Here is a 23,570-nt window from a genome sequence, read left to right on the forward strand (position 1 = left end):
GTCGGGTCCAATTCCCATATCTGCCACGGTATGACCATGTGACTTCACCTCCCTGAGCCTCAGTTTCATCATCTGTATAATCGGGATAGTAGAGGTAACTACCTCATAGGTGTGTTGTGAGGGTTAAATGGGATAATGTACACAGTGTGCTTCACCCAGGGCCTGGTGCATAACAGGTACTCAATACATGTTGCCTGTTTTTGCTGCTGTTTCAAGAGGTGAGGGTCTATTTACTATCAGATGCACTTCCTGCCTTTCCCCTCCTGCCTGCTCTGAAACCTTAAATCCTGGAATTTTATTTTGCGCTACTTTCCATTCCCCCTTGGCTTTAATTTCTTGATGATACCTCAGACTTTGCTCACCATCAGCCTTCTGGAAGAGACATCCTGGACAGTGACAACATAAGAGCATTCAGAGACTTAGGAAACAAGAACTAGAAGGAATCAGGGTGTGGCCAGGGAGGGAGGAAGGCTGGTTCCAACATACAGTATATGACCTTTCAGAGCTTTGAACAAGTGAAGAAATCCATACCATGGGTATTTGAACCCTGCTGAAAGAGCAGAGGTTCGGAAGTCAAATGTACCAGCGTTCTATCACCTATGGCCATGTGACCTTGGAGAAGTAACACGATCTCTGTAAACTGCTTGTAATCATTGCTGTGCTATCAGATGACTGTGAGCATTCATAAGGTATGAGGTAGAGGCGTGAGCAGAGCACCTGGCACACACTCGCCCCTCAACAGCTAATTATGCCTGTAGGAGCGGTGGTAGATGCCATATTGATACTGCTATAAAAGGAAGAGCTGCCCTTCCCTGGTTCCATTGATCCCCTGGGCTCCATGATGAAGGTTCCATAGGTGTGCTGACACAAGGCGGAGAGGTAGCAACCATCTCCCAGATGGCCAAAGTCGCCAATTTTCCCACAAAATTAGACTGATCTAACACAGACTACAGAACTTCAATTCTGCCCATAGGTGGTAACAAACAGGTTACAGTAGCAAAGACTGAGCCCTCAGATAGTGAATCCAACCAAGAGCCACAAATAATCAGACCAGCCAACTCCCAGCCTCTACTTTTCCATAACAGTCTTTGTTTGGTTGGTTGGTTTTCTGTGCCTAGGAGCCTGGTACAGTGAGTTCTGCATCCTCCGTTCTTGAGACTGGACCATGGCCGTAAAGTCTGTGGCAGGGCTGTTCCTTACAGGTCAGCAGAGTGGGGATGGGTGTGGCTGGACAAAGCCTAGGCAATGGGCTGGCCCTGACAGTATGGACAGCAGAACAGTGCTGGGATAAGGGTGAAGGGGTGGGCCAGGGAACTTGGAGGCACCATGAGAGCACCAAGCTGGCAGGACAGGATCTGGGCAATGGCACCAAAGACAAACTATGCTGCTCTGCAACTTTCTCTTCAGGTATCAGCCCTGGTTCCTGTCCTTAAACCCCCTTCCCCACAGCTGAGGCACAGCCTCCAGCACTAATCTATGTGGTCCTCTTTCAGAGGGGATCTAGGTGTTTCAGGGCAATGCTTAGAAAAAAGCACTGGCCTCCCTGAATTGATTCCCTTGTGACCCTTTCTTCACTTCTGGGAACCAGGCCTCAGCCTCCACTCCGAAGCTCCCCTCATCTTATTTGCAATGCTTGCTCTCCTGCCCCAGTAACCTGTTGGGTGATTGAGAGGATGCTAGGAGGACTGGACTAGCCGTGATCTTACCTCCTGACCCCCAGGGCTGGCATCTCATTCCTTGGTCCTGACCTACGAAAGACTCTCCTCCTACTGGCTAAATTTCCTGGGTTCCTGCCTGCTGCCTGGATCTCCCATAATATTCTATTCTCAATTTCCCATGCTACCACCCCAATCCACTTACCCTTTAAGGCACTGTGAGTAATTTACCATGTCACTTTGCCCTTTTCTCCAGGAAGCCATTCCTAACTTTGCACACATTCTCATAACCCTGAATTTCCCCCACAACGGCCCTTTTCATGCTTCATTGTAATTTACTGTAAGGCCCCTGATGGCAGGAACAGCCCTTTTTCTCCAGTGGATCCTCAGCACCAAGAATAGTACCTGGAGCTTGTGGGCATCTATAAACATTGATTAAATAAGCGAGTGAGCTGGGTGCAGCGGCTCACGCCTGCAATCCCAGCACTTTGGGAGGTCGAGGCAGGTGGATCACCTGGGGTCAGGAGTTCGAGATCAGCCTGGCCAACAAGGTGAAACCCAGTCTCTACTAAAAATAAAAAAGAAAATAAAAAAATTAGCAAGGTGTGGTGGCAGGCACCTGTAATCCTAGCTGCTCGGGAGGCTGAGGCAGGAGAATCACTTGAATCTAAGAGGCAGAGGGTGCAGTGAGCCGAGGTTGCACCATTGCACTCCAGCCTGGGCAACAAGAGCGAAATTCCATCTCAAAAAAAAAAAAAAAAAGAGCGAATGGATGAGTGAATGAATGGGCAAGCTGGGTAACTCAGTCTAAATCATTGTGGTAGTGAGCATCCACGATGGCCCCAGTGATCCCTGCTTCCTGGTATTCACATCTGTGTAGTTCCCTCCATGCTGTTCTAGAATTGGTCTCTATGACCAACAGATTACAGCAGAAGTGATGATACATCACTTCTGAAATTAGGCTATAAAAGGCACTACCAGCTTGCATCCTGATTACTCTCTGTCTTTCTTAGGTCATTTGCTCTGGGGGAGGTCAGCTGATATAGAGATGCCCACATGGCAAGAAACTGAGGCTCCCAACCAGCAGCCGCAAGGATCCGATGCCTGCCAACAGTCCAGTGAGTGAGCCTGAATCCCATTTGAACTTTGAGATTACTGCAGCCCCAGCCAACAGCTTTACTGCAACTTCATAAGAGACCCTGAGTCAGAAGCACCCAGCTAAACCACTCCTACATTCTGACACTCAGAGCCTGTTAGATAGTAAGTGTTTGTTATTTTAAAGTTTTCAGTTTGGGGGTAATTTGTTATGCAGCAATTGAGAACTAACACCATCATCTAGCTGATGGGCTTGGCTGGGGTAATGAGACCTGTCTTATAATTCAGCACCACGGAGCTGCCGAGTGGTGGCATCATTACCACATTGTAAGTTCAGCTACATTTGGCAAAATATTAACCCCAAAGCCATGACAAATGTCAATCTGAAGTCTGAGACGTGCCACTTTGTTGCAGACATACGGACATGTTTGCCAATGAATTGCATGCAACAATCAGGCATAACCAGTTTATTTTCAGATTGTTAAAAACAGAGCAGATAATTGCACCTTAGTGACTGCTCACTGTCCACAGATCTTATACTAGGGGACAGAGTGAGCATATTGTTTCAGCAAAGCTGTCCTTGGGCTGGAGCCCGTGCTCCCCTTTCCCCACATCACACATGTCAGAGTAACGTTTGGTATAAACCAGGTTTATGTCTGAAAACTTAAGAGGCAATTAAGTGAAGAGGCAAATTTCCTCTGTCCCCAAAGATCTCTTTCAATGAAGGTTCCAGCTACCATTCCCAAATCAAATGGAGACCGACATTTGCTTTTGGTGTTCTAAAATTTCCTGTTGTTAACACCAGTTTAGAGAATGGGCAAGGTTAAAAGAGAAAGATGGGCCAGGCATGGTGGCTTATGCCTGTAATCCCAGCACTTTGGGAGGCTGAGGCAGGCAGATCACCTGAGGTTGGGAGTTCGAGACCAGCCTGACCAACGTGGAGAAACCCCATCTTTATTAAAAATACAAACTTAGCCAGGGGTGGTGGCACATGCCTGTAATCCCATCTACTCGGGAGGCTGAGGCAGGAGAATCTCTTGAACCTGAGAGGCAGAGGTTGCAGTGAGCTGAGATCGCACCATTGCACTCCAGCCTGGGCAACAAGAACAAAAGTCTGTCTGAAGAAAAAACAAAACAAAATAAAACAAAAACGGGAAAGATGATGATAGGACAAGAGGGTTAAAGTTTGGTAAATGAAGGGTACGGGGAGAAGTGTGTTCACAGAGTAGCCTCCAGGCTCACACTACTGTCATCAGGAGTCAACCCAAGACCATTCCAGCAGTGAGCAGACTGACTCAGGGAATCAACTGGCAATGAGACCCCAATTAGGAGGTCATGGTGGCTGGTTGGTTGGTTCAGTTGTCCAAACTATAAAATGAAGATGAGAAAGTGCCTTGAGAAGGATTTGGGAAAATAAGGCCACAAAAACCTGAGACACAGTGAAAAGACTAGTTTTAACCCCAGAGAAGGAAAATGATTGATTGTGAGAGACGGAACCAAGTGGCAATGACAACAGCTTCCATTTGTGGGGCACTTAGCATGTACCAGACACTGTACTAAGCATTCCATTTGTTACTTAATTCTCAAAACAGTTCTATCAGTTGGTAGGTATTATTACCCCCATGTTACAGATCAGAACTGAGCCTTAGCATAGCTAAGTAATTGCCTGAGGTTACACCGTAAATAAATTGTGGAGTCAAGATTAACACCCAGATCTCTGCCTGACTCAAAGCCCAAGTTCTCACCACTGAAGAATTTTCCAGATGTCAGAATTCTCTCTCCTCCTAAATCTAAAGCTTATAATGTCTGACTCTGCCCCCAGCACCTCGGAAATACAAAAGGCAATGAAAATATTTCATTACAGCAATTTTGCAGAAGACAGGGTAGGGACCTTTTATATAAGAGAAAAGTCTTTATCATCTGCATTTCAAGGACTTAGAAAATAGGAAGCAGAAACAAAAATAGCAAAAATATTGGAAGTATAGTTGATCAAGGCACTGTTTATGTTTAAATTGTTTTAAAGTGCTATTTATTTATTTTAACTTTTATTTTAGGTTCAGCATGTGCAGATTTGTTATATAGGTAAATTGTGTGTCGTGGGGATTTGGTGTACAGATTATTTAATCATCCAGGTAATAAGCATAGTACCTGATAGGTAGTTTTTCAGTCCTCACCCTCTTCTCATCCTCTATCCTCAAGTAGGCCCTGGTATCTTTTGTTCCCTTCTTTGTGTTCATGTGTACTCAATGTTTAGCTCTCACTTATAAGTGAAAACATGCATTATTTGGTTTTCTGTTCCTGTGTCAGTTCACTTAGGATAATGGCCTCTGGCTCCATCCATGTTGCTGCAAAGAACATGATTGCATTTTTTTATGGCTGTGTAGTATTCCACAGAAGACACTGAATAAATGCTGAACTGAGGGCAGTTGCAGAGACTGAGACCTGTCTGCAATTATATGCAGGCTGTCTGCTAGACATCCAGCATAGAATAGGACCTATGTGGTTTCCTAGTCTCCCCCCATCAATCCACTCATCACCCTTCATTTGTTAAATGTCCCATCTTCTCTGACACACAGACTGTTTAGCAGTACCTGGGTAAGACACAGACTGTTTTTGCAGTACCTGGTGCCATATCTGGCATAGAATTGGTGTTCAGGATTTATTTGCAAAAAATGAAGGCATAGCGTGCTTAAATACATGGGATGCTGTTTAAGTAGTTTTTAGGGGGAAATTTATAGCATGAAAGCCAATATTAGAAAGAAAGAAAGTCTCAAATCAGTGGCCTCCACTTCCACCTTAAGAAACTAGAGAAACAAGTGCAAATTAAACCCAAACTAAGCAGAAAGAAAGAAAATAATGATCAGAGTGGAAATAAGTGAAATAGAAGACAGAAAAACAATAGAGAAAATCAAATGAAACTGGACATTAGTTATTTGAGAAAAATCAATAAAATTGATAAGCCTCTAACCAGATTGATCAGGAAAAAAAAAGGGCAGACACAAATTACCAATATCTGGAATGACAGATGTGACAACACTATAGATTCTGCAGGTATTAACAAGATAATAAAAGAGTGCTGTGAACAACTTTATGTCAATAAATTCAGCAACTTACATTAAATGAAAAAATTATTTGAGGCAAAAACTATCAAAGTTCATTCTAGAAGAAACAGAGATCCTAAATAGTCCTATATCTATTAAAGAAATATACATTATAGTTTACAAACTTTCCACAAAGAAAACACCAGGCTCTAGTAAATTCTACTAAACATTTAAGGGTATGTTTGCAGAGTGAATGAATGAACAGTGGATCTAAGGACAACAAAAAAGAAACTAGAAAAGAACACACAGAAAAAGGGAGAAACTCCAAAAGAACCTCAGACAGACAATTCCTGGGCCACATTTGGCTAAGGTTTCTACCAATGGCCTAAGGAAGAAAGCTTGGTAGCAATCCCAGAACGACTGCATAGTGAGATATATGTATGGGTGTTCATGTGTACAAACTGTTAACAAACTGTCCCTATATCATTACTTCCTCTCCACTAAATTTTTTCCTGTCTTTATAAAGTTCTGAAGAAAAATCTTCTTCAGTAATTGTTAAGGAGAACCAGGTAGATCCAAATGATATGTTTACTCACCATTCATAGTACCCATTTAATCATTCAACAAGCATTTACTAATTACTCATTCACTATATAGCATTCTTAGGACTCTCTTCTAAGATCTAGAGATGTAAAGTGCAATAAGACATATTTCCTACTATAACAAGCTCCCAGTCTAGAGATATTTACAGATGATAAATTCAATGCGTTGCCATGCAGCAATTGGTGCTGTGATGGAGCAATGCACCAAGTGCTATGAGAACATGGAGAGTGGCTGGGTGTGGTGGCTCACACCTGTAACCCTAGCACTTTGGGAGGCTGAGATGAGAAGATCACTTAAGTTCAGGAGTTCAAGACCAGCCTGGGCAACATAGTGAGACCTTGTCTCTACAAAAAATTTAAAAATTAGCCGGGTGTGGTAGCACATGCCTGTACTCCCAGCTACTTGGATGGCTGAGGTGGGAGGATCACTTGAGCCTGGGAGGTCGAGGCTGCAGTGAGCTATGATTGTACCACTGTACTCCAGCCTGGGCAACAGAGCAAGACCTCATCTCAAAAATAAATAAATAAATAAATAAATAAAAGGAGAAGTCTCTGGAGAAAGTGATGCTTGGACTGAGTTTTGAAGTAGGAGTAGAAGTCAGCTAGATGAAGAAGAGAAAAGCATTTGAACAACATTCATATTGACCTGGAGGCAGAAAAAGCACATCCACTTTGGGGAACCACAAGCTGTGTGTTAGGACTACAGCAGAAGTGGGAGGTTGGAGAGGACACTAGAGAAGCAGGCAGGAGTTTAATGATGCAAGACCAGGCTCTGGGAATGTAAGCAGGAAGTATGGGCTTTATTCTGAAAGTGATGGGGAGCCAATGAAGAAGGCAAGCCCAGGAGCAAGATGATCAGACTTGAGTTTCAGGTCTTTCAGCTGGTGAATAAATTGGAGGGAGGCCAGACTTGGGGCTGGAAGATGAGTTTTGAGAAATTTCCAGAAATTCAGATGGTGAGAGTCTAAATCAAAGTGATATCAGAGTATATCCAATAGACACAAGATTTCACCAGAGTGGGCAAGGAAGAGCAGCACCCCCATGGAATATTGACTAGACAGGGCACGTTCTTGTTTTTTGTTTGTTTTGTTTTGTTTTGTTTTGTTTTTTGAGACAGAGTCTCTCGCTCTGTCGCCCAGGCTGGAGTGCAGTGGCGTGATCTAGGCTCACTGCAACCTCTGCCTCCCGGGTTCAAGCGATCTTCCTGCCTCAGCCTCCCAAGTAGCCGGGACTACAGGCGCAGGCCACCACGCCCAGCTAATTTTTTGTATTTTTAGTAGAGACAGGGTTTCACCATGTTGGCCAGGATGGTCTGGATCTCTTGACCTCGTGATCCACCCGCCCGGGCCTCCCAAAGTGCCGGGATTACAGGTGTGAGCCACCGGGCCCGGCCCAGGGCACGTTCTTGTTTGTGTGTGCAGTGTAACCCCCAACCTCCCACCCTTCCACAACTGGGAAGAGGAAGCACGGGCCAGGCATGGTGCTGCGTGATTTCTACATCTCACCTAACGCTCTCAGTAACTGTCTGAACACGTGGGATCGGCCTCATAGATCAGGAATCTGGGCTTCTGGAACTGCCCAACTCAGCAATGAACAGGGGAGTGTTTTCTCCTTAATGCCCTAAGGATTTTTTAATCCGCTTCGCTTGCATCTCTGTGAGCCCCTAGCTAACTCCTTACTTCGCTGGTTAAATATAGCACCTCTTATCTTCTACTCACCTCATTGCCAGAAAGGTGGTACATCCTGGCTTCCTGGAGCAGCGGGAAGACCTCTGGGCACTGTCTGATGAGAGGATCTGCTTCCACCGTCTCCACAAAGTACCACGGGTCCAGAAGCGGTAAGCGCACGTTCTCGAGGACATAGGGGAGTAAGCAGAGTCGTTCTGATGGCTTGTGCCGGACCCAGCTCATCACGGTCTCAAACACCTGAGCCTCCTCGGTCACGTAAAGGTCATCACTCTTCAAGATGTGGTGCAGAGTGTCCACGGGCAGGTCAAGGAACTCCTCAGAGTTCAGAATCTGCACAAAGTTTTGAATGATGTAACTCTGAACCTGCTTCTTTAGACTGTCCAGCGAGTGTGTGTCGGCCAGCCTCAGTATTCCAACGCAGTTTTCTGGGTTCAAGGCTTCAGTGAGGAAGCTGGCACAGGCATCCACCATCCGCAGGAACTGATGAAATAGAAAGGGTGGAAAGGAGGCCAGAAAATGGTGAGTCCACAAGGAGGTTTATCAGTGAGTTGTGTGTATTAGCCAAAAATTGGAAACAACCTAAATGTCCAACAGTACAGGATGAGCTAAATACATATAATTCATTCATACAGTCGACTTAAAACAATGAGACACTTACGGGACTAGCTAAATACATATAATTCATTCATACAGTCGACAGCTCTGTAGATACTGAAAACACATGTTGTAGAAAATATTAAATGAAATAGAAAATGTTCATAATGTATTGAGTTTTAAAATCTGTTCATTGGATCTGATTAAGCCTCTACATTTAATCAGCAATTTACGGGAAATACAGGGAAAGAGGAACCTGCTAAAGACGTCATGGGAACATGATCAGCAAAATCCAGACTGTGGAAAACTCTACAGAACAACTTGTTCAGTTTCTTCAACAAATACATTACAAGGGGATAAAAGAGACAGAGAAGGAGAGGGAGAACCTAAAGATAAACAGAGATTTAAGACACATTGACCAATTGCAAAGTATGGATCTTATTTGGATTCCTGATTTAAACAATATATATTTTTTCAAGTTGGAGAAATGTTTACACTGACTAATATTTGGTGCTAATGAAACAATTATGATTCATTTTAGGTGCAATAATGGTTTCATGTTTATGTTGAAGAAGAATCCTTATTTTTTAGAGCTATAAGTGAAATATTTGCAGATAAAATGAGAAAAGCACGTCACAAATCATATGTACATTGTGACCTTATTTTTATAAAGAAAACATACACAGAATAAAGTCATAGAAAGAAGATGAAAGGATGTAGGTCAAAATATTAATGGTTGTTATCTCTTTGGGTTATCAGGTATCTTAAGGCAAATTCTGCTGCAGCAGCAAACAACCCCCACGTCTCAGGGGCTTACAGTAAATGTTCCTCTCTTACCCACTATGTGTTCTTCACAGGGCTCTTCATTCCAGGGGCCAGGAAGATGGAAAGCCCTTACCTGAGACATGCTGGTCCCATGACAGAAGGGGAAAAAGATGGCAGAACCACACAGAGGCTTTTAAAGCTTCTGCTCAGAGGGGGCACATGCTATATCCATTTACACAAAACCGTCCAGAGTAAGTCACATGGCAAAATTTGTCATCAAGGGAACCATAGTTCTCCCACAGAAACAGGTCTCATGGGATGGACAGGGAATATACTATATAAATAATAGAAGGTATGACACTCTAAGAAGACTATGAGAATTTTTCTGTTTTTGTTTATTTATTTTATTTATTTATATATCCTTTAAAATGAATACGTACCGCTTTTGTCATTAAAAAATTAATTTGTAAAATTATTGATTGGCTCTCAGGTCCCACTTTTAAGTTATCACCATCCTCATAAAAATTCAAGTCCCTTGTGCTTGTAGGGCACTTTACAGATGACAAAGCACTGTTATATCCATTATATTTTGTAATATCCATTTTACAGATGACATGTCTCAAATGCATTGGTTCATTCTTATTTGTTGTTCTCTGGAGCTTAGCTTTGAACAAGTTCAACCCCCTAGCTCCCTTCCCTGTCTACTGGACTCCTTATAGGGTCAAGTTCTTGGTGCCCATGGGTTGATCGATTAATGGGGGGAGAGGAAAGGGGAGGCTGAGGGGGCAGAACCCGGTGGGGGTGGGGGAGGCCTTCTGAAGGCAGGTCCTGGTGAGAGTAGGGACAGGACAGACCTGACTGGGGAGGGATGGCAGGAGCTGTGGGGAGTGGGGCTATGGGGCCTGAAGGTTGATGGTGGGGCAGGACTGGTTCTAAGAGTGGACCAAGGTGACCTAGGCTCTGGACTTTACTCCAGAGCATTCCAGGGAACACATCCCTGACTTTTTGGATCAACCTCTATTGCAAAATATTATTTTTCTGTGTCAGATCACATAGGATTGTCAGTTTAAAAAGCATTTTTTAGGCCGGGCGCAGTGGCTCATGCCTGTAATCCCAGCACTTTGGGAGGCCGAGGCATGCAGATCACCTGAGATCGGGAGTTGGAGACCAGCCTGACCAACATGGAGAAACCCTGTCTCTACTAAAAATACAAAATTAGCCAGGAGTGGTGGCACATGCCTGTAATCCCGGCTACTCAGGAGGCTGCAGCAGGAGAATTGCTTGAACCTGGGAGGCGGAGGTTGCGGTTAGCTGATATCGTGCCATTGCACTCTAGCCCGGGCAACAAGAGCAAAACTCCATCTCAAAATAAATAAATAAAATAAATAAATAAATAAATAAGGCATTTCTCCGAGGGTCAATGCTGAAGGGGGCCAGCCCCTCTACACCTGTGGGTATTTCTCGTCAGGTGGGACGAGAAACTGAGAAAAGAAATAAGACATAGATGCAAAGTATAGAGAAAGAACAGTGGGCCCAGGGGACCGGCGCTCAGCATACGGAGGACCCTCACCGGCACCGGTCTCTGAGTTCCCTCAGTATTTATTGATCACTATTTTCACTATCTCAATAAGAGGAATGCAGTAGGAGAACAGGGTGATAGTGGGGAGAAGGTCAGCAAGAAAACATGTGAGCAAAGGAATCTGTGTCACAAATAAGTTCAAGGGGACGTACTGTGCCTGGACGTGCACGTAGGCCAGATTTTTGCTTCTCTCCACCCAAACGTCTCAGTGGAGTAAAGAATAATAAAGCAGCATTGCTGCCAACATGTCTCGCCTCCCGCCACAGGGCGGTTTTTCTCCTATCTCAGAACTGAACAAATGTACAATCGGGTTTTATACTGAGACATTCAGTTCCCAGGGGCAGGCAGGAGACAGTGGCCTTCCTCTACCTCAACTGCAAGGGACTTTCCTCTTTTACTAATCCTCCTCAGCACAGACCCTTCATGGGTGTCGGGCTGGGGGACGGTCAGGTCTTTCCCATCCCACGAGGCCATATTTCAGACTGTCACATGGGGAAAGACCTTGGACAATACCTGGCTTTCCAGGGCAGAGGTCCCTGCGGCTTTCTGCAGTGCATTGTGCCCCTGGTTTATCGAGACTGGAGAATAGCGATGACTTTTACTGAGCATACTGCCTGTAAACATTTTGTTAACAAGGCACATCCTACACAGCCCTAGATCCCTTAAACCTTGATTCCATACAACACATGTTTTTGTGAGCTTAAGGTTGGGGCAAAGAGGTTGGGGCAGTTACAGATTAACAGCATCTCAGGGCAAAGCAATTTTTCAGGGTACAGGTCAAAATGGAGTTTCTTATGTCTTCCCTTTCTACATAGACACAGTAACAGTCTGATCTCTCTTTTCCCTACACAATGCAAAGTTGCAGAAGGCCTGAATTCTGCCTCAGAACCCCATGTCTGCTGGTCTCAACTGCCAGCAGCTCTGCTCTTTGCATGAGCAACCATGGAAACAGTTGAGAACAAGGCTGCTAACACCTGTTTAGTCGTTGGCAGATTTTCAGTTCAAAGACTAAAAATATGCAACAAAGACCAAGCCTCGTGAGCCCTCAGAACTGGACACCAGAACCCTATCTGGCCCTGTTCACAGAAACATCTATGAGAGCTGAAAGGAAACTCACTTAAATGGTAGCTCCCAGTGCAAAATACCATGATCACCATGCCAGCGTTTGCGTGAGGGGAAGAGGAGAGGAAAATTAAGTGGATATTTCTAGGAACTTAGACTATCTCTGGGAGGCCACATAACAAAATGTTAGCAGTGGTTATAGATAAAGTTATTAATTTTTTTAGAGTTTGTTGTATGACAACTTTACTATACTGAGCATGAACATTATAAACTCAGGAAAAAATATGTAAAATAAACACATTTTTGTGATTTTTAAAGGACACAATGAGAAAATAAAAGGTAAACACTAAAAGAGTGCTTACTATAGGCCAGACTCTACATACTAACTGTAAGAGTTACTCAATCCTCACCACAATGCCATGAAAGAGGTATTTATTATCATCCCTGAGGAAACCAGATTCAGAGGAGTAATTTCCTCAGAGACTTACAGTTAATAAAAGATAGAAGCAAAGTTTGGACCAGTCATCTCTGATTCCAAAAATGCATGTTTTTTATACTATTTCAAGCTGCTTCAGGTCACAAAACGTGTGTGGGGGACAAAGGCTTGGCAGATGCCAAACGTCATTTGCACACGTCACTGGGTAGCTCAGATGACCTGATCTGCCCCAACACAGGAAGGACTAGCCAACAAGATGCCAGTTCCTATTCCTGCTTAGTGGCTGTTGATGACCAAAGAAGGAAACCACAGAGGAGAATCAAATCAAGTACTGAAGCTCACATTTGTTAGAAGAAGCATTGATCTTCACTCCACCTGGCAATTCATCCATCCAGCTACCTGTGTATGGATCGAATGTGAATTGAGCATGTATTTCTTTTTTTTAATTTTACTTTAAATTCTGGGATACTCGTGCAGAATGTGCAGGTTTGTTACATAGGTATACATGTGCCATGGTTTGCTGCACATATCAACCCGTCATCTAGGGTTTAAGCCCTGCATGCATTAGGTATTTCTCCTAATACTCTTTCTCCCCTTCCCCTCCACCACCCGACAGGCCCCAGTGTGTGATCTTCCCCTCCCTGTGTCCATGTGTTCTCATTGTTCAACTCCCACTTATGAGTGAGAACATGCGGTGTTTGGTTTTCTGTTCCTGTGTTAGTTTGCTGAGGATGATGGCTTCCAGCTTCATCCATGTCCCTGCAAAGGACATGAACTCATCCTTTTTTATGGCTGCGAGCATCTATTAATATTATGTAGGAGGCTCCCAACTAGTGCTGGGTGTACAGAGGTGAGCAGAGACAAAGCGCCTGCGCTCATTGAAGCCGACAGACCAGTGGAGGCAGCAGACGCTAACCAAATAATACAACACGGAGTGTGGAAGGACGCTTGAGATAAATGCTATGGACCAGAGTCCAGGGACTCCATTGCCTGAAACGAAGGACAGTCCTACGCCCACCCCTTCAATCTTCCACAATCTGGCTGTCAGTCATCACCAGGACCCTCCCTTTCAGAACCCTAGCCACAATCGCACCCATCTCCTCACCTCCTCCAAGCAGTCCTGGAGCTGCCCTGTTGCAGTGCCTTTCCACGCTCCTGCCATCTCTCGGCCTGAGCTGCCTTTCCTCATCATCACCATCTGTTATGATCCCACGCGCCTCACCCAGACAAGCCCGACTCCAGAGCCCAACTTTTTAAGGAAAGACTCAGGATAGCTCACCCCATTTTCAACAGAGAAATCCCCCTGTAAGTTTACCTCAAGAAGAAGGAAGACATAAATATTATAGCCATGACTCTATCCACACAGGGCTGTTTTCTTTCTTTTTTTAAATTAAATTAAATTTTTTTTTTTTGAGATGGAGTCTCTCTCTTGTTGCCCAGGCTGGAATACAGTGGCACGATCTTGGCTCATTGCATCTTCTGCCTCCCAGGTTCAAGTGATTCTCCTGCCTCAGCCTCCCAAGCAGCTGGGACTACAGGGGCACGCCACCACACCTGGCTGATTTTTTTGTATTTTAGTACAGATGGGGTTTCACCATGTTGGCCATTCTGGTCTCGAGCTCCTAACCTCAAGTGATCTGCCCACCTCGGCCTCCCAAAGTGCTGGGATTACAGGCATGAGCCACCATGCCCGGCCAGGGCTATTTTCTTGATTCAGAGTTATTACATCTGGCATCAATGGATCGATCCAGAAAGTCTGTGAACCCCTACAATAGTATGTGAACATTTGCACATGTGGCATTTTTCTGGGAACTTAGTTGGCAGGGGACAGGTGAGTTACTCCCTGGTATCCTTCCACCTAAGTACAAAACCAACACAAGAGAGAGAGCTAAGTCAAAAGATCCAGAGAGGAAGAGAGCCAGAGTCCTGACTAGACTGTGCTTGGAACCCCACCTCTGGACATTTAAAATTCTGGGTCAATAATTGTTTAAGGGCTGGGCACAATGGCTTAAGCTTATAATCCCAGCACTTTGGGAGGCCAAGGTAGGAGAATCGATTGAGCCCAGGATTTCAAGACCAGCCTGAGCAACATAGTGAGACCTCGTCTTTACAAAAAATGTAAAAATTAGCCTGTTGTGGTGTCACATGCCTATAGTCCCAGCTACTTGGGAAGCTGAGGAGGGAGGATTGCTTGAGCCTGGGAGTTCAAGTTTGCAGTGAGCCATGATCACACCACTGTACTCTAGCCTGGGTGACGGAGCAAGACTCTGTCTCTAAAAAACTAAAAATAAAAAGGAAAAGAAGAATTGTAGAGAAATCCTACCTATTCATGAAGTTCATTCTTAAAAGCTACTTCTTCCTTGACGGCTTCTCCTATTCCCCAACATGGAATCCCTCCCTCCTCTGTGCTCCACTGGGCACCTTGCTTTCCCCTTTTGTGGAGCACCCAGAGTACTAAGGTCAGTTGAGACAAGCATCTCAAAGCAGCTTCTAGGTCATACTTGGGTATTTATTTCTAGCAGCATCTAGCACAAAGTCTGGAAAAAGAAGAGAAAGAGGTACAGAGGAAGGACATATTTATCACTTAGTATGCACCAAGATCTGTGCTAGACACATTCCCGGTCATTATTTCACTTAACAAATAAATTTTATTTTTTAACAAGTGTATTTTATTTAACAGGTAAAAAAGGGAAGGTGTTAGAATTAGCATTTGTATAAAGGGGCAAATAGAGAATTCAAAGAGCGATGCAAGTTCACACTGCTAGGAGGCAGTACAGTTGATGCTCCAGTCAGCATCGTGGTGCCTTTGTAACTTGTTGCATTGTTGAGCTAACAAAATGCCAGGAGAGTCTGAAGAGGCTTTATGAGGACAGAGGCAGGTGGGGGATCTCCAAGTTGTCTAAGTTCCTCCAAAATATACTTCAATAAACACTTTTAGTGTGAGGGGTGTAGGGCAACATCACATGATCCCAACCAATGGCTGGGAAACTGATGATGTGCAGGGCAATCACGGGAACCAGAAATGGGTTTCTTTTAAATATGCTTTTGCTTCTTCACATTCAAGATTATTCAAGACTTCAGGGTAAATTTTCTGTCTCGGCCTGTCCCGATGACACATGAACTTGTTTGTCAGAGCTGAGAGATGACAGATAATGGCAAAAGACAGCCAGCTTCCTGTTTGGGGGGACATGTGAGCAAAAGGTTGCAGCCAGCCACCTGACTCTCAAATGAGGAGACTAAAAATACAATCAAAGAAACCACTTGAGACGTGGCTGCAGTTCCCACAAGAAGTGTCTGCCTCCAAGAGAAAGCACTGCCTGTTCCTCATCTCCACTGCCCCTCCTCTGCTTCCCCATGATGTTCTCCAAAATCTGAGGTCCTAAGGGACTTCACCCATGTGACTCCATGTCTCCCTCAAGGTGCCTTCAAATCCACTTCAGAATCACTGAAGTCCTATTTTAGTCCACATCAGCAATTCTGTTGACCATGGTGTCCAAGTGGCTTTGGCGTTATTGCAAAGGGTCTATAAAGACATTGATATTCTTACCTTCAGCTCCGACAAATCAGCATGTGTGAAGGTGTGATGAGATTAATAACATTTAAATTTATTTCAAAGTATTTCTGAATTCATTGTAATTTTTGTTGTTGTTTTTTGAGACAGAGTCTCATGCTGTCACCCAGGCTGGAGTGCATGGTGTGATCTCAACTCAATGCAAACTTCACCTCCCGGGTTCAAGTGATTCTCGTGCCTCAGCCTCCCGAGTAGCTGGGATTACAGGCTCGCACCACCACGCCCAGCTAATTTTTATATAATATTTTTAGTAGACACAGGGTTTTGCCATGTTGGCCAGGCTGGTCTCGAACTCCTGGCTTCAAGTGATCTGCCTGCCTTGGCTTCCCAAAGTGCTGGGATTATAGGTGTGAGCCACTGTGCCCAGACAATTGTAAATTTTTTGTCAAAACTTTTCTTCTCCAGCAATAGACACTAAAAGTAAAGTTCCTCTCCTGTGAGGTCTGTGTTGGTGTTTAAAAGGGGTCTTCATGCTAAAAATTTGTGAATTACCATTGATTCTAATCTTCCATCCTCACCTCTCTTCCCCTCTCCCGGGCGATGCTCCAGCTCCAATCCCGTGGCAGTATGTCTCACAGTCCCCCAGGAGGGACATTCTCTGCTCCCTCTAGCCACTCCTTTCAGTCCTTGCTCTAGACTTGGCTGAGAAACCTGCTGGTTCCTGGAAGCCTCATGGAGTGGGCAGAAAGGGAAGGAACTAAGACCTGCAAAAGACCTGCTCACTAAGGCAGGGCAGGTGTTGGGGGACTGAGGCAACCGTGGAAGTGGACTGGGGAAAAGACCAGCAGTGTGGCAAGCTTAGTCAAGATTCAATCAGCAAACAGCCCCTGAGTTTCCAGAGAAGACGGTGGTGGCCCCAGCAGGCTAGCAGGGCACAACAGGCAATACATGTGACCCACATATTCAAGGGGCAAGTGGCATGGCTGGGGCTCAGTGATTCAGCCCAGCGATGAGGTAAGGACCAGGGAGAAACACTGTTGTAAAGATTAAGTAGAATGATTGCATCTCGGACACGATTGATGCTCAGGGTGTGGTTTGTGTGTGTGTGTGTAGGGCACAGGAGCAGGAATGGAAGCAGAAGACAAGTGCTGAGAAGCAGCCCCATGAACACAGGCAGCTGCAATAGGTGGGGTGGTGGGTAGAGAAGGCTGAAACAAGTCCACTTCCAGGTTCTCTCTGCCTGGAATACTTTTCTCCCAATCCTACTGCCACCATCCTATGAGGTCCAATTCAATGTCCCCTCCTTTCTGCCTTGGGCTCTACTTGGTTTGCCCAATGGCCTGGAGGCTCACTGAGAATCTTTCAGGGATAGTGGAGGGAAGTGGATATATGGAGTTGGAAGTTCTGGGTTTACTTGAAACTTCCACCCATAGCTCCACCACTTGATGAGCTGAACACTCTCTCTCTCTCAGCTAGTTTTCTCATCTGGAAAGTGCTAAGAACATAAAACTCACCTCGCAGGCTCACAGTGAGGGTTCTACCTAGCCTGCTCGCCCACAAAGACATGGTCAACATCAAATGGGATATGTAGGGGACAAAATTGCTGCAAAAATGTGATCTGTACTCCACATTTTTAATCTTTATATTCTCCTGACAGCTTCTCACACAACACCTTGCACTTAGAACATGCTTAGTAATTTGTGGTAGTTAGGGAGCAGTTAAAGTCAGAATCTGGTAGCGATATGGATTTTCATTACAATTAAAAACCCCACACCCCACTTCCTGTATTTTACAACCTATAGGCAGCAACCGAGCACAGGCTTACTCAGGGAAGGGGTGATAGAGCAGGCAAAAGAAGATAATTCTTGGCTTTTGAGTTTCTAAATAGACTTTCAGAACTTAAACTAGAGAAGTGCTTTTGAAAGAAATACCAGTTAGTGGTAAGAACCTAGCCCTTCCAGCCTCAAAAGCCAGAGTCCTAAAGAGTCTGGGTACAAAGTTTATACCAAAACAGGAGACGTGAGAGAATGGATGACAAAGCAAGAGTCAGCTTTTCCCACCCTGGAGGCAATAAAGATTCCCAGGCAAGGAAGAGGGACAAGAAAGAGACTGTCTAACAACAGAGTGAGAAGCAGGGGTGGGTTCCCCAGATGATGCCTTGCTTCCCATCCCAGGCCAAATCTCCAGAGTGAGGGGGATGCTAAATGTCCCTTATAGGTTGTGAATCTGAGAACAAAAGAACATGTGCCTTGATCGCCGAGCTGAAAGCAGAAAAGCAGCAGTCCGGTATGGCAGCAGCAGATGAGATGAGAGTGTATTGTTTCCAGACAAAGGGGCCCTGTGGCAGTTACTCCACATCCCCTGTAGCTCTGGATTTGTAAAGGAGAGGGAATGGAAGTGTCTTGTGTCTTGAGAGGGGCACAGATGTAGCTGAGAGGATTGCCAGACCTGAAGAGGCTTTGCAAACAGGACAGAGAGAATGTGAAGTGACCTGCAAGGACCAATGACCAGAATCAGGTAGGACTGAGGACTTGTTGATGTCAGTGAGAAAGGAATGAAAAATCAGAGAGAGACTGATGGGAACACAGGTGCTCCAGCGGGTGCCACATGGACCAATAATGCAAATGACCATGGTAAGCCCAGGACAGATGCCTCTTTTTTCAATGCCCTGGCACTGTATAAATGTTTCCTGGAACTATATAAGCAACCCGAATCCTGAATTGATTAAACTTTCCTGTGTCACTACCTATGATTTCTGCCACTGGTAGAATGAGAACTCAGGATACAAATTAAGTTCAATGATAGAAAAATAACAGGTTTGGACGACCACAGTGCTCATGCCTGTAATTCCAGCACTTTGGGAGGCTGAGGCAGGAGGATTGCTTGAGGCAAGGAGTTCGAGACCAGTCTGGGCAACAGAGCAAGACTTTGTCTCTAAAAAAAAAAAAATAATAATAATAAAAAAAAGCCAGGCATAGTGGTGCATGGCTATATTCCCAACTACTTGAGAGGCCAAGGTAGGAAAATCTCTTGAGCCTGGGAGTTCAAGGCTGCAGTGAGCTATGATTGTGCCACTGCACTCCAGCCTAGGTGACACACCAAAACCCTGTCTCAAAAAAAAAACACAAGAAAACAGAAAAATAATAGGTTAAATCACATTCTTTTTGGCACACTTGAGTTTGTAGCCTAAAATTCAGACCCTCTATACTAGTTAGGACTCAAAAAGAACAATATGAAATTCAAAAGCAGGCAAAACTAACCCATGGCAACAGATGCTAGAGCAGTAGTTAGCGTGGGAAAGGACTGGCTAGGGAGGCTGTGAAGGAGAGTTCTGGGATGCCAGGGCTGTTGTCAATGTTGATCTGACTGGTGGTTGCATGGTGAAATACACATGTGAAAAATCATCAAGCTGGAAGCACTTTAAGAAGTGTACATTTTACTAAATGCAAGTTATACCTAAAAATAAAAGCATAAACAATTGAGATCAAACACCGAGAAATATAAAGACAAAAGAGATGTTAAATGGCTAGCAGCAGACTCATTCTGGGGATGCTTGGTGGTGAAGGGGGCCAGCTCCTCCACACCTGTGGGTATTTCTCATCAGGTGGGATGAGAGACTGAGAAAAGAAATAAGACACAGAGACAAAGTATAGAGAGAGAACAGTGGGCCCAGGGGACCAGCGCTCAGCATACGGAGGACCCGCGCCGACACTGGTCTCTGAGTTTCCTTAGTAATTATTGATCACTATCTTTACTATCTCAGTGAGGGGGATGTGGCAGGACTATAGGGTAATGGTGGGGAGAGGGTCAGCAGGAAAACGTGTGAGCAAAGGTCTCTGTGTCATAAATAAGTTTAAGGAAAGGTGCTGTGCCTTGATGTCACGTAGGCCAGATTTATGTTTGAGTTTACACAAACATCTCAGTGTAGTAAAGAGCAATATTGCCACCAGCATGTCTCACCTCCAGCCATAAGGCGGTTTTCTCCTATCTCAGTAAATAGAATGTGCGATCGGGTTTTACACCGAGACATTCCATTCCCAGGGACGAGCAGAAGACAGATGCCTTCCTCTTATCTCAACTGCAAAGAGGCCTTCCTCTTTCATTAACCCTCCTCAGCACAGACCCTTTGCGGGTGTCGGGCTGGGGGACGGTCAGGTCTTTCCCTTCCCATGAGGCCATATCTCAGGCTGTCTCAGTGGGGAGAAACCTTGGACAATACCCAGGCTTTCTTGGGCAGAGGTCCCTGTGACCTTCCGCAGTGCATTCTGTCCCTGGGTACTCTCGAGACTGGAGAATGGCGATGACTTTTACCAAGCATACTGCCTGCAAACACATTTTTAACAAAGCACCTCCTGCACAGCCCTAAATCCATTAAACCTTGAGTCAACACAGCACATGTTGCTGCGGGCACAGGGTTGGGGCTGGGGTTACAGATTAACAGCATCTCAAGGCAGAAGAATTTTTCGTAGTACAGAACAAAATGGAGTTTCTTATGTCTTCTTCATTCCACACACACACAGTAACAGTCTGATCTCTTTCTTTCCCCTACAGGTGGCCCCAGGCATCCAAGGTTCCCCAGAGGGTGCTGGGCCAGTCTTGCCCCCGACACACTCGCACAGAGCACTGCTGGTTCTCAGAACATTGCACTGGGCAGTCCTGCCTGAGGACACCCTCCCCGGAGGCCCTAGCTGCCTTCAGGGTGATGGCTTGTTTCAGGCGTCACTCTGAGGCATGGACAGAACATGTGCAGTGGAGAACACACAGGCTACGCACAGGGCCACAGGAGTCAAATCCAGGCTCCCCTCTTAGTAGCTGTGAAGACTTGAGCGTTTCCTTAACATTGCTGAATTTTATGCCCCTCCTCTATACATTGAGGGTAAAAAGACCTACCTGATTTTTTTTTTTTTTTGAGATGGAGTCTCACTCTGTCGTCCAGGCTGGAGTGCAATGGTGCGATTTCAGCTCACTGCAACCTCTGCCTCCCGGGTTCAAGTGATTCTCCTGCCTCAGCCTCCCAAGTAGCTGGAAGTACAGACGCCCGCCACTACACCTGGCTAATTTTTGTATTTTTAGTAGAGACAGGGGTTTCACCATGTTAGTTAGGCTGGTCTCGAACTCCTGACCTCAGGTGATCCACCCGCCTCCACCTCCCAAAGTGCTGGGATTACAGGCGTGAGCCACCGTGTCTGGCCAGACTTACATGACTTTAAACAATGTAGTTCAGGCAAAATAGCTGCTACCGGCTGGACACGGTGGCTCAGGCCTGTAATCCCAGCACTTTGGGAGGCCAAGCCAGGTGGATCACCTGAGGTCAGGAGTTCGAGACCAGCCTGGCCAACATGGTGAAACCCTGTCTCTAATAAAAACGCAAAAATTAGCTGGGTGTGGCAGCACATGCCTGTAATCCCAGCTACTCAGGAGGCTGAGGCAGGAGAATCACTTGAACCCAGGAGGCAGAGGTTGCGGTGAGCCGAGATGGCGCCACTGCACTCCAGCCTGGGCAACAGAGCAAGACTCTGTCTCAAAAAAAAAAAAAAGTTGCTACCTGGTGAATGCTCTGAAAAGGGCCACTGTGGCTCTCATGTGGACCCAGTAGACTAACCCTGATTGCTTAATGCTTACAGTAGCCACACAGCAACACTGGTTGACCAAATGTTAGTGTGAGAGGGAGTGCATCAAATAGTCAACAGGCTGATTTTATGTAGATGATAGCAAGGAAATAATCCAACTGGTTTTCTTGCCTAGATTGACTGGCTTCTATGGTGTTGAATAGATATAATCTGTGAGTCTCTGTCCATGACAACAGAAATTCATGTGTGTACATAGTATATCATAGTAGGTGCCTGGCACTTCATCAGGCACCTATAAAATAAAGCAATTATTAGTATTAGCCTGTGAAATATTTCTTCCTCTCTTGGCCCACACCATTTCCAAGAGCCAGGATTGGGCTTCTTAGTGTTGCTTGGAAGGAGACCAAGTAATTTCTGTTGGAGTCTTGAGCAGTTTTTTTTTGTTTGGTTGTTTGGTTTTTGTTTTGAGATGGAGTCTCACTCTGTCACCAGGCTGGAGTGCAGTGGTGCGATCTCGGCTCACTGTAACTTCCGCCTCCTAGGTTCAATCGACTCCCTTCTGAGTAGCTGGGACTACAGGCGCACGCCACCACGCCCAGCTAATTTTTCTATTTTTAGTAGAGACGGGGTTTCACCATGTTGGCCAGGATGGTCTCGATCTCCTGACCCAGTGATCCGCCTGCCTCAGCCTCCCAAAGTGCTGGGATTACAGGCGTGAGCCACCGCTCCTGGCTTCTTGAGCAGTTTTTGAGAAGTCCTTACATCCAGCTAGTAATGAACAAGAGTGACACACTCATTAGTGCATTTATTCACATATTCATGTATTCCACCAATATTCATAGCATGCCTGCTATGTCCCAGGCATTGGATAAGCCAAGGAGCCAATCCAGGCCATCAAGTCAGCCACTGACCACACGGCTGTCTCATCCGCATTAGCCTCATGCGCATTCATCTATTGTAAACAAAGGCAATCCTAGGGAAATAAGCAACACTGGACCTTCACCAATGTCTCCTCTAACTGCCACCATGTCACTGCCCCAGAAGGTTCTGTGGGAGCCCCTCATGGGCTCTTCTCAGGCCCAGGCCAGATGACCAAGCTTCCACTCCAGCATCCCCCTTTTTCCTCACTTTGGCCACAGGACTTAGCCTGGTTTTCTTCTCCTAAGTTGCTGCTTCTAACCAACTGTTATGTACCGTAGGGATCCTTACATCCAAGACCAAATGCAGGGTGAGAATGGTCTCCCTGACCTCACATCTTCTTGCTGCCTGCAGATAAGCTCCCACTCCCTTACTCTTTCATGAGTTGGTTTCTTTTCCCATGAGTTGTTGTTTGTTTTTTTCCATAAGTTTTTGGGGTACAGGTGGTATTTGGCTACATTTCATGAGGTGTTTTGTTTTGTTTTGTTTTAAATGGAGTTTCACTCTGTCGCCCAGGCTGGAGTGCAGTGGCGCGATCTCAGCTCACTGCAACCTCCCCCTTTCGGGTTCAAGAGATTCTCCTGCCTCAGCCTCCTGAGTAGCTGGGATTACAGGTGCCCACCACCACACCTGGCTAATTTTTTGTATGTTTAGTAGAGACAGGGTTTCATCATGTTGGCCAGGCTGGTCTGGAACTCCTGACATCAGGTGATGCACCCGCCTCAGCCTCCCAAAGTTCTGGGATTACAGGCGTGAGCCACTGTGCCCGGCCTCATGAGTTTTTAATAATAAAAATGAAAGTAACAGACATGGCAAACTTCTCAAACAAACATGGCAGTGCCCTGATTGAGAAATCATTCTCCTTCAAGATGGAAAAATTTTGCCAAGTCCTTACAGTCATTGTCCCAGGTCCATAGTTTGGGGCTGGCTTGCTTACCTACGACTCAGAAGCCTGAAGGTCCAGTTAAGGAAAGGGAGGCCCTTGGCTTCTCTAGAGCCCCTACTGGGTGGCATTCATTTCAAAGATCCCACCTCATGTGAGAACAGGTCCCTT

The 23,570-nt window shown here is 45.4% G+C and overlaps 1 protein-coding gene across 1 annotated transcript in view; it reads right to left on the reverse strand.

Annotated features, from left to right (window-relative positions):
- The window catches only part of KLHL6 (kelch like family member 6), a 63,852-nt gene that overhangs the window by 8,881 nt on the left and 31,401 nt on the right, over positions 1-23,570 (reverse strand). Inside the window, exon 3 of the mRNA XM_001134897.7 lies at positions 8,112-8,561. Coding sequence (XP_001134897.1) covers positions 8,112-8,561 — 450 coding nt within the window. The remainder of the gene's footprint in view (positions 1-8,111; positions 8,562-23,570) is intronic.

This window comes from Pan troglodytes, chromosome 2 (genome assembly GCF_028858775.2).
Source record: "Pan troglodytes isolate AG18354 chromosome 2, NHGRI_mPanTro3-v2.0_pri, whole genome shotgun sequence".
NCBI classification, from domain to species: domain Eukaryota; kingdom Metazoa; phylum Chordata; class Mammalia; order Primates; family Hominidae; genus Pan; species Pan troglodytes.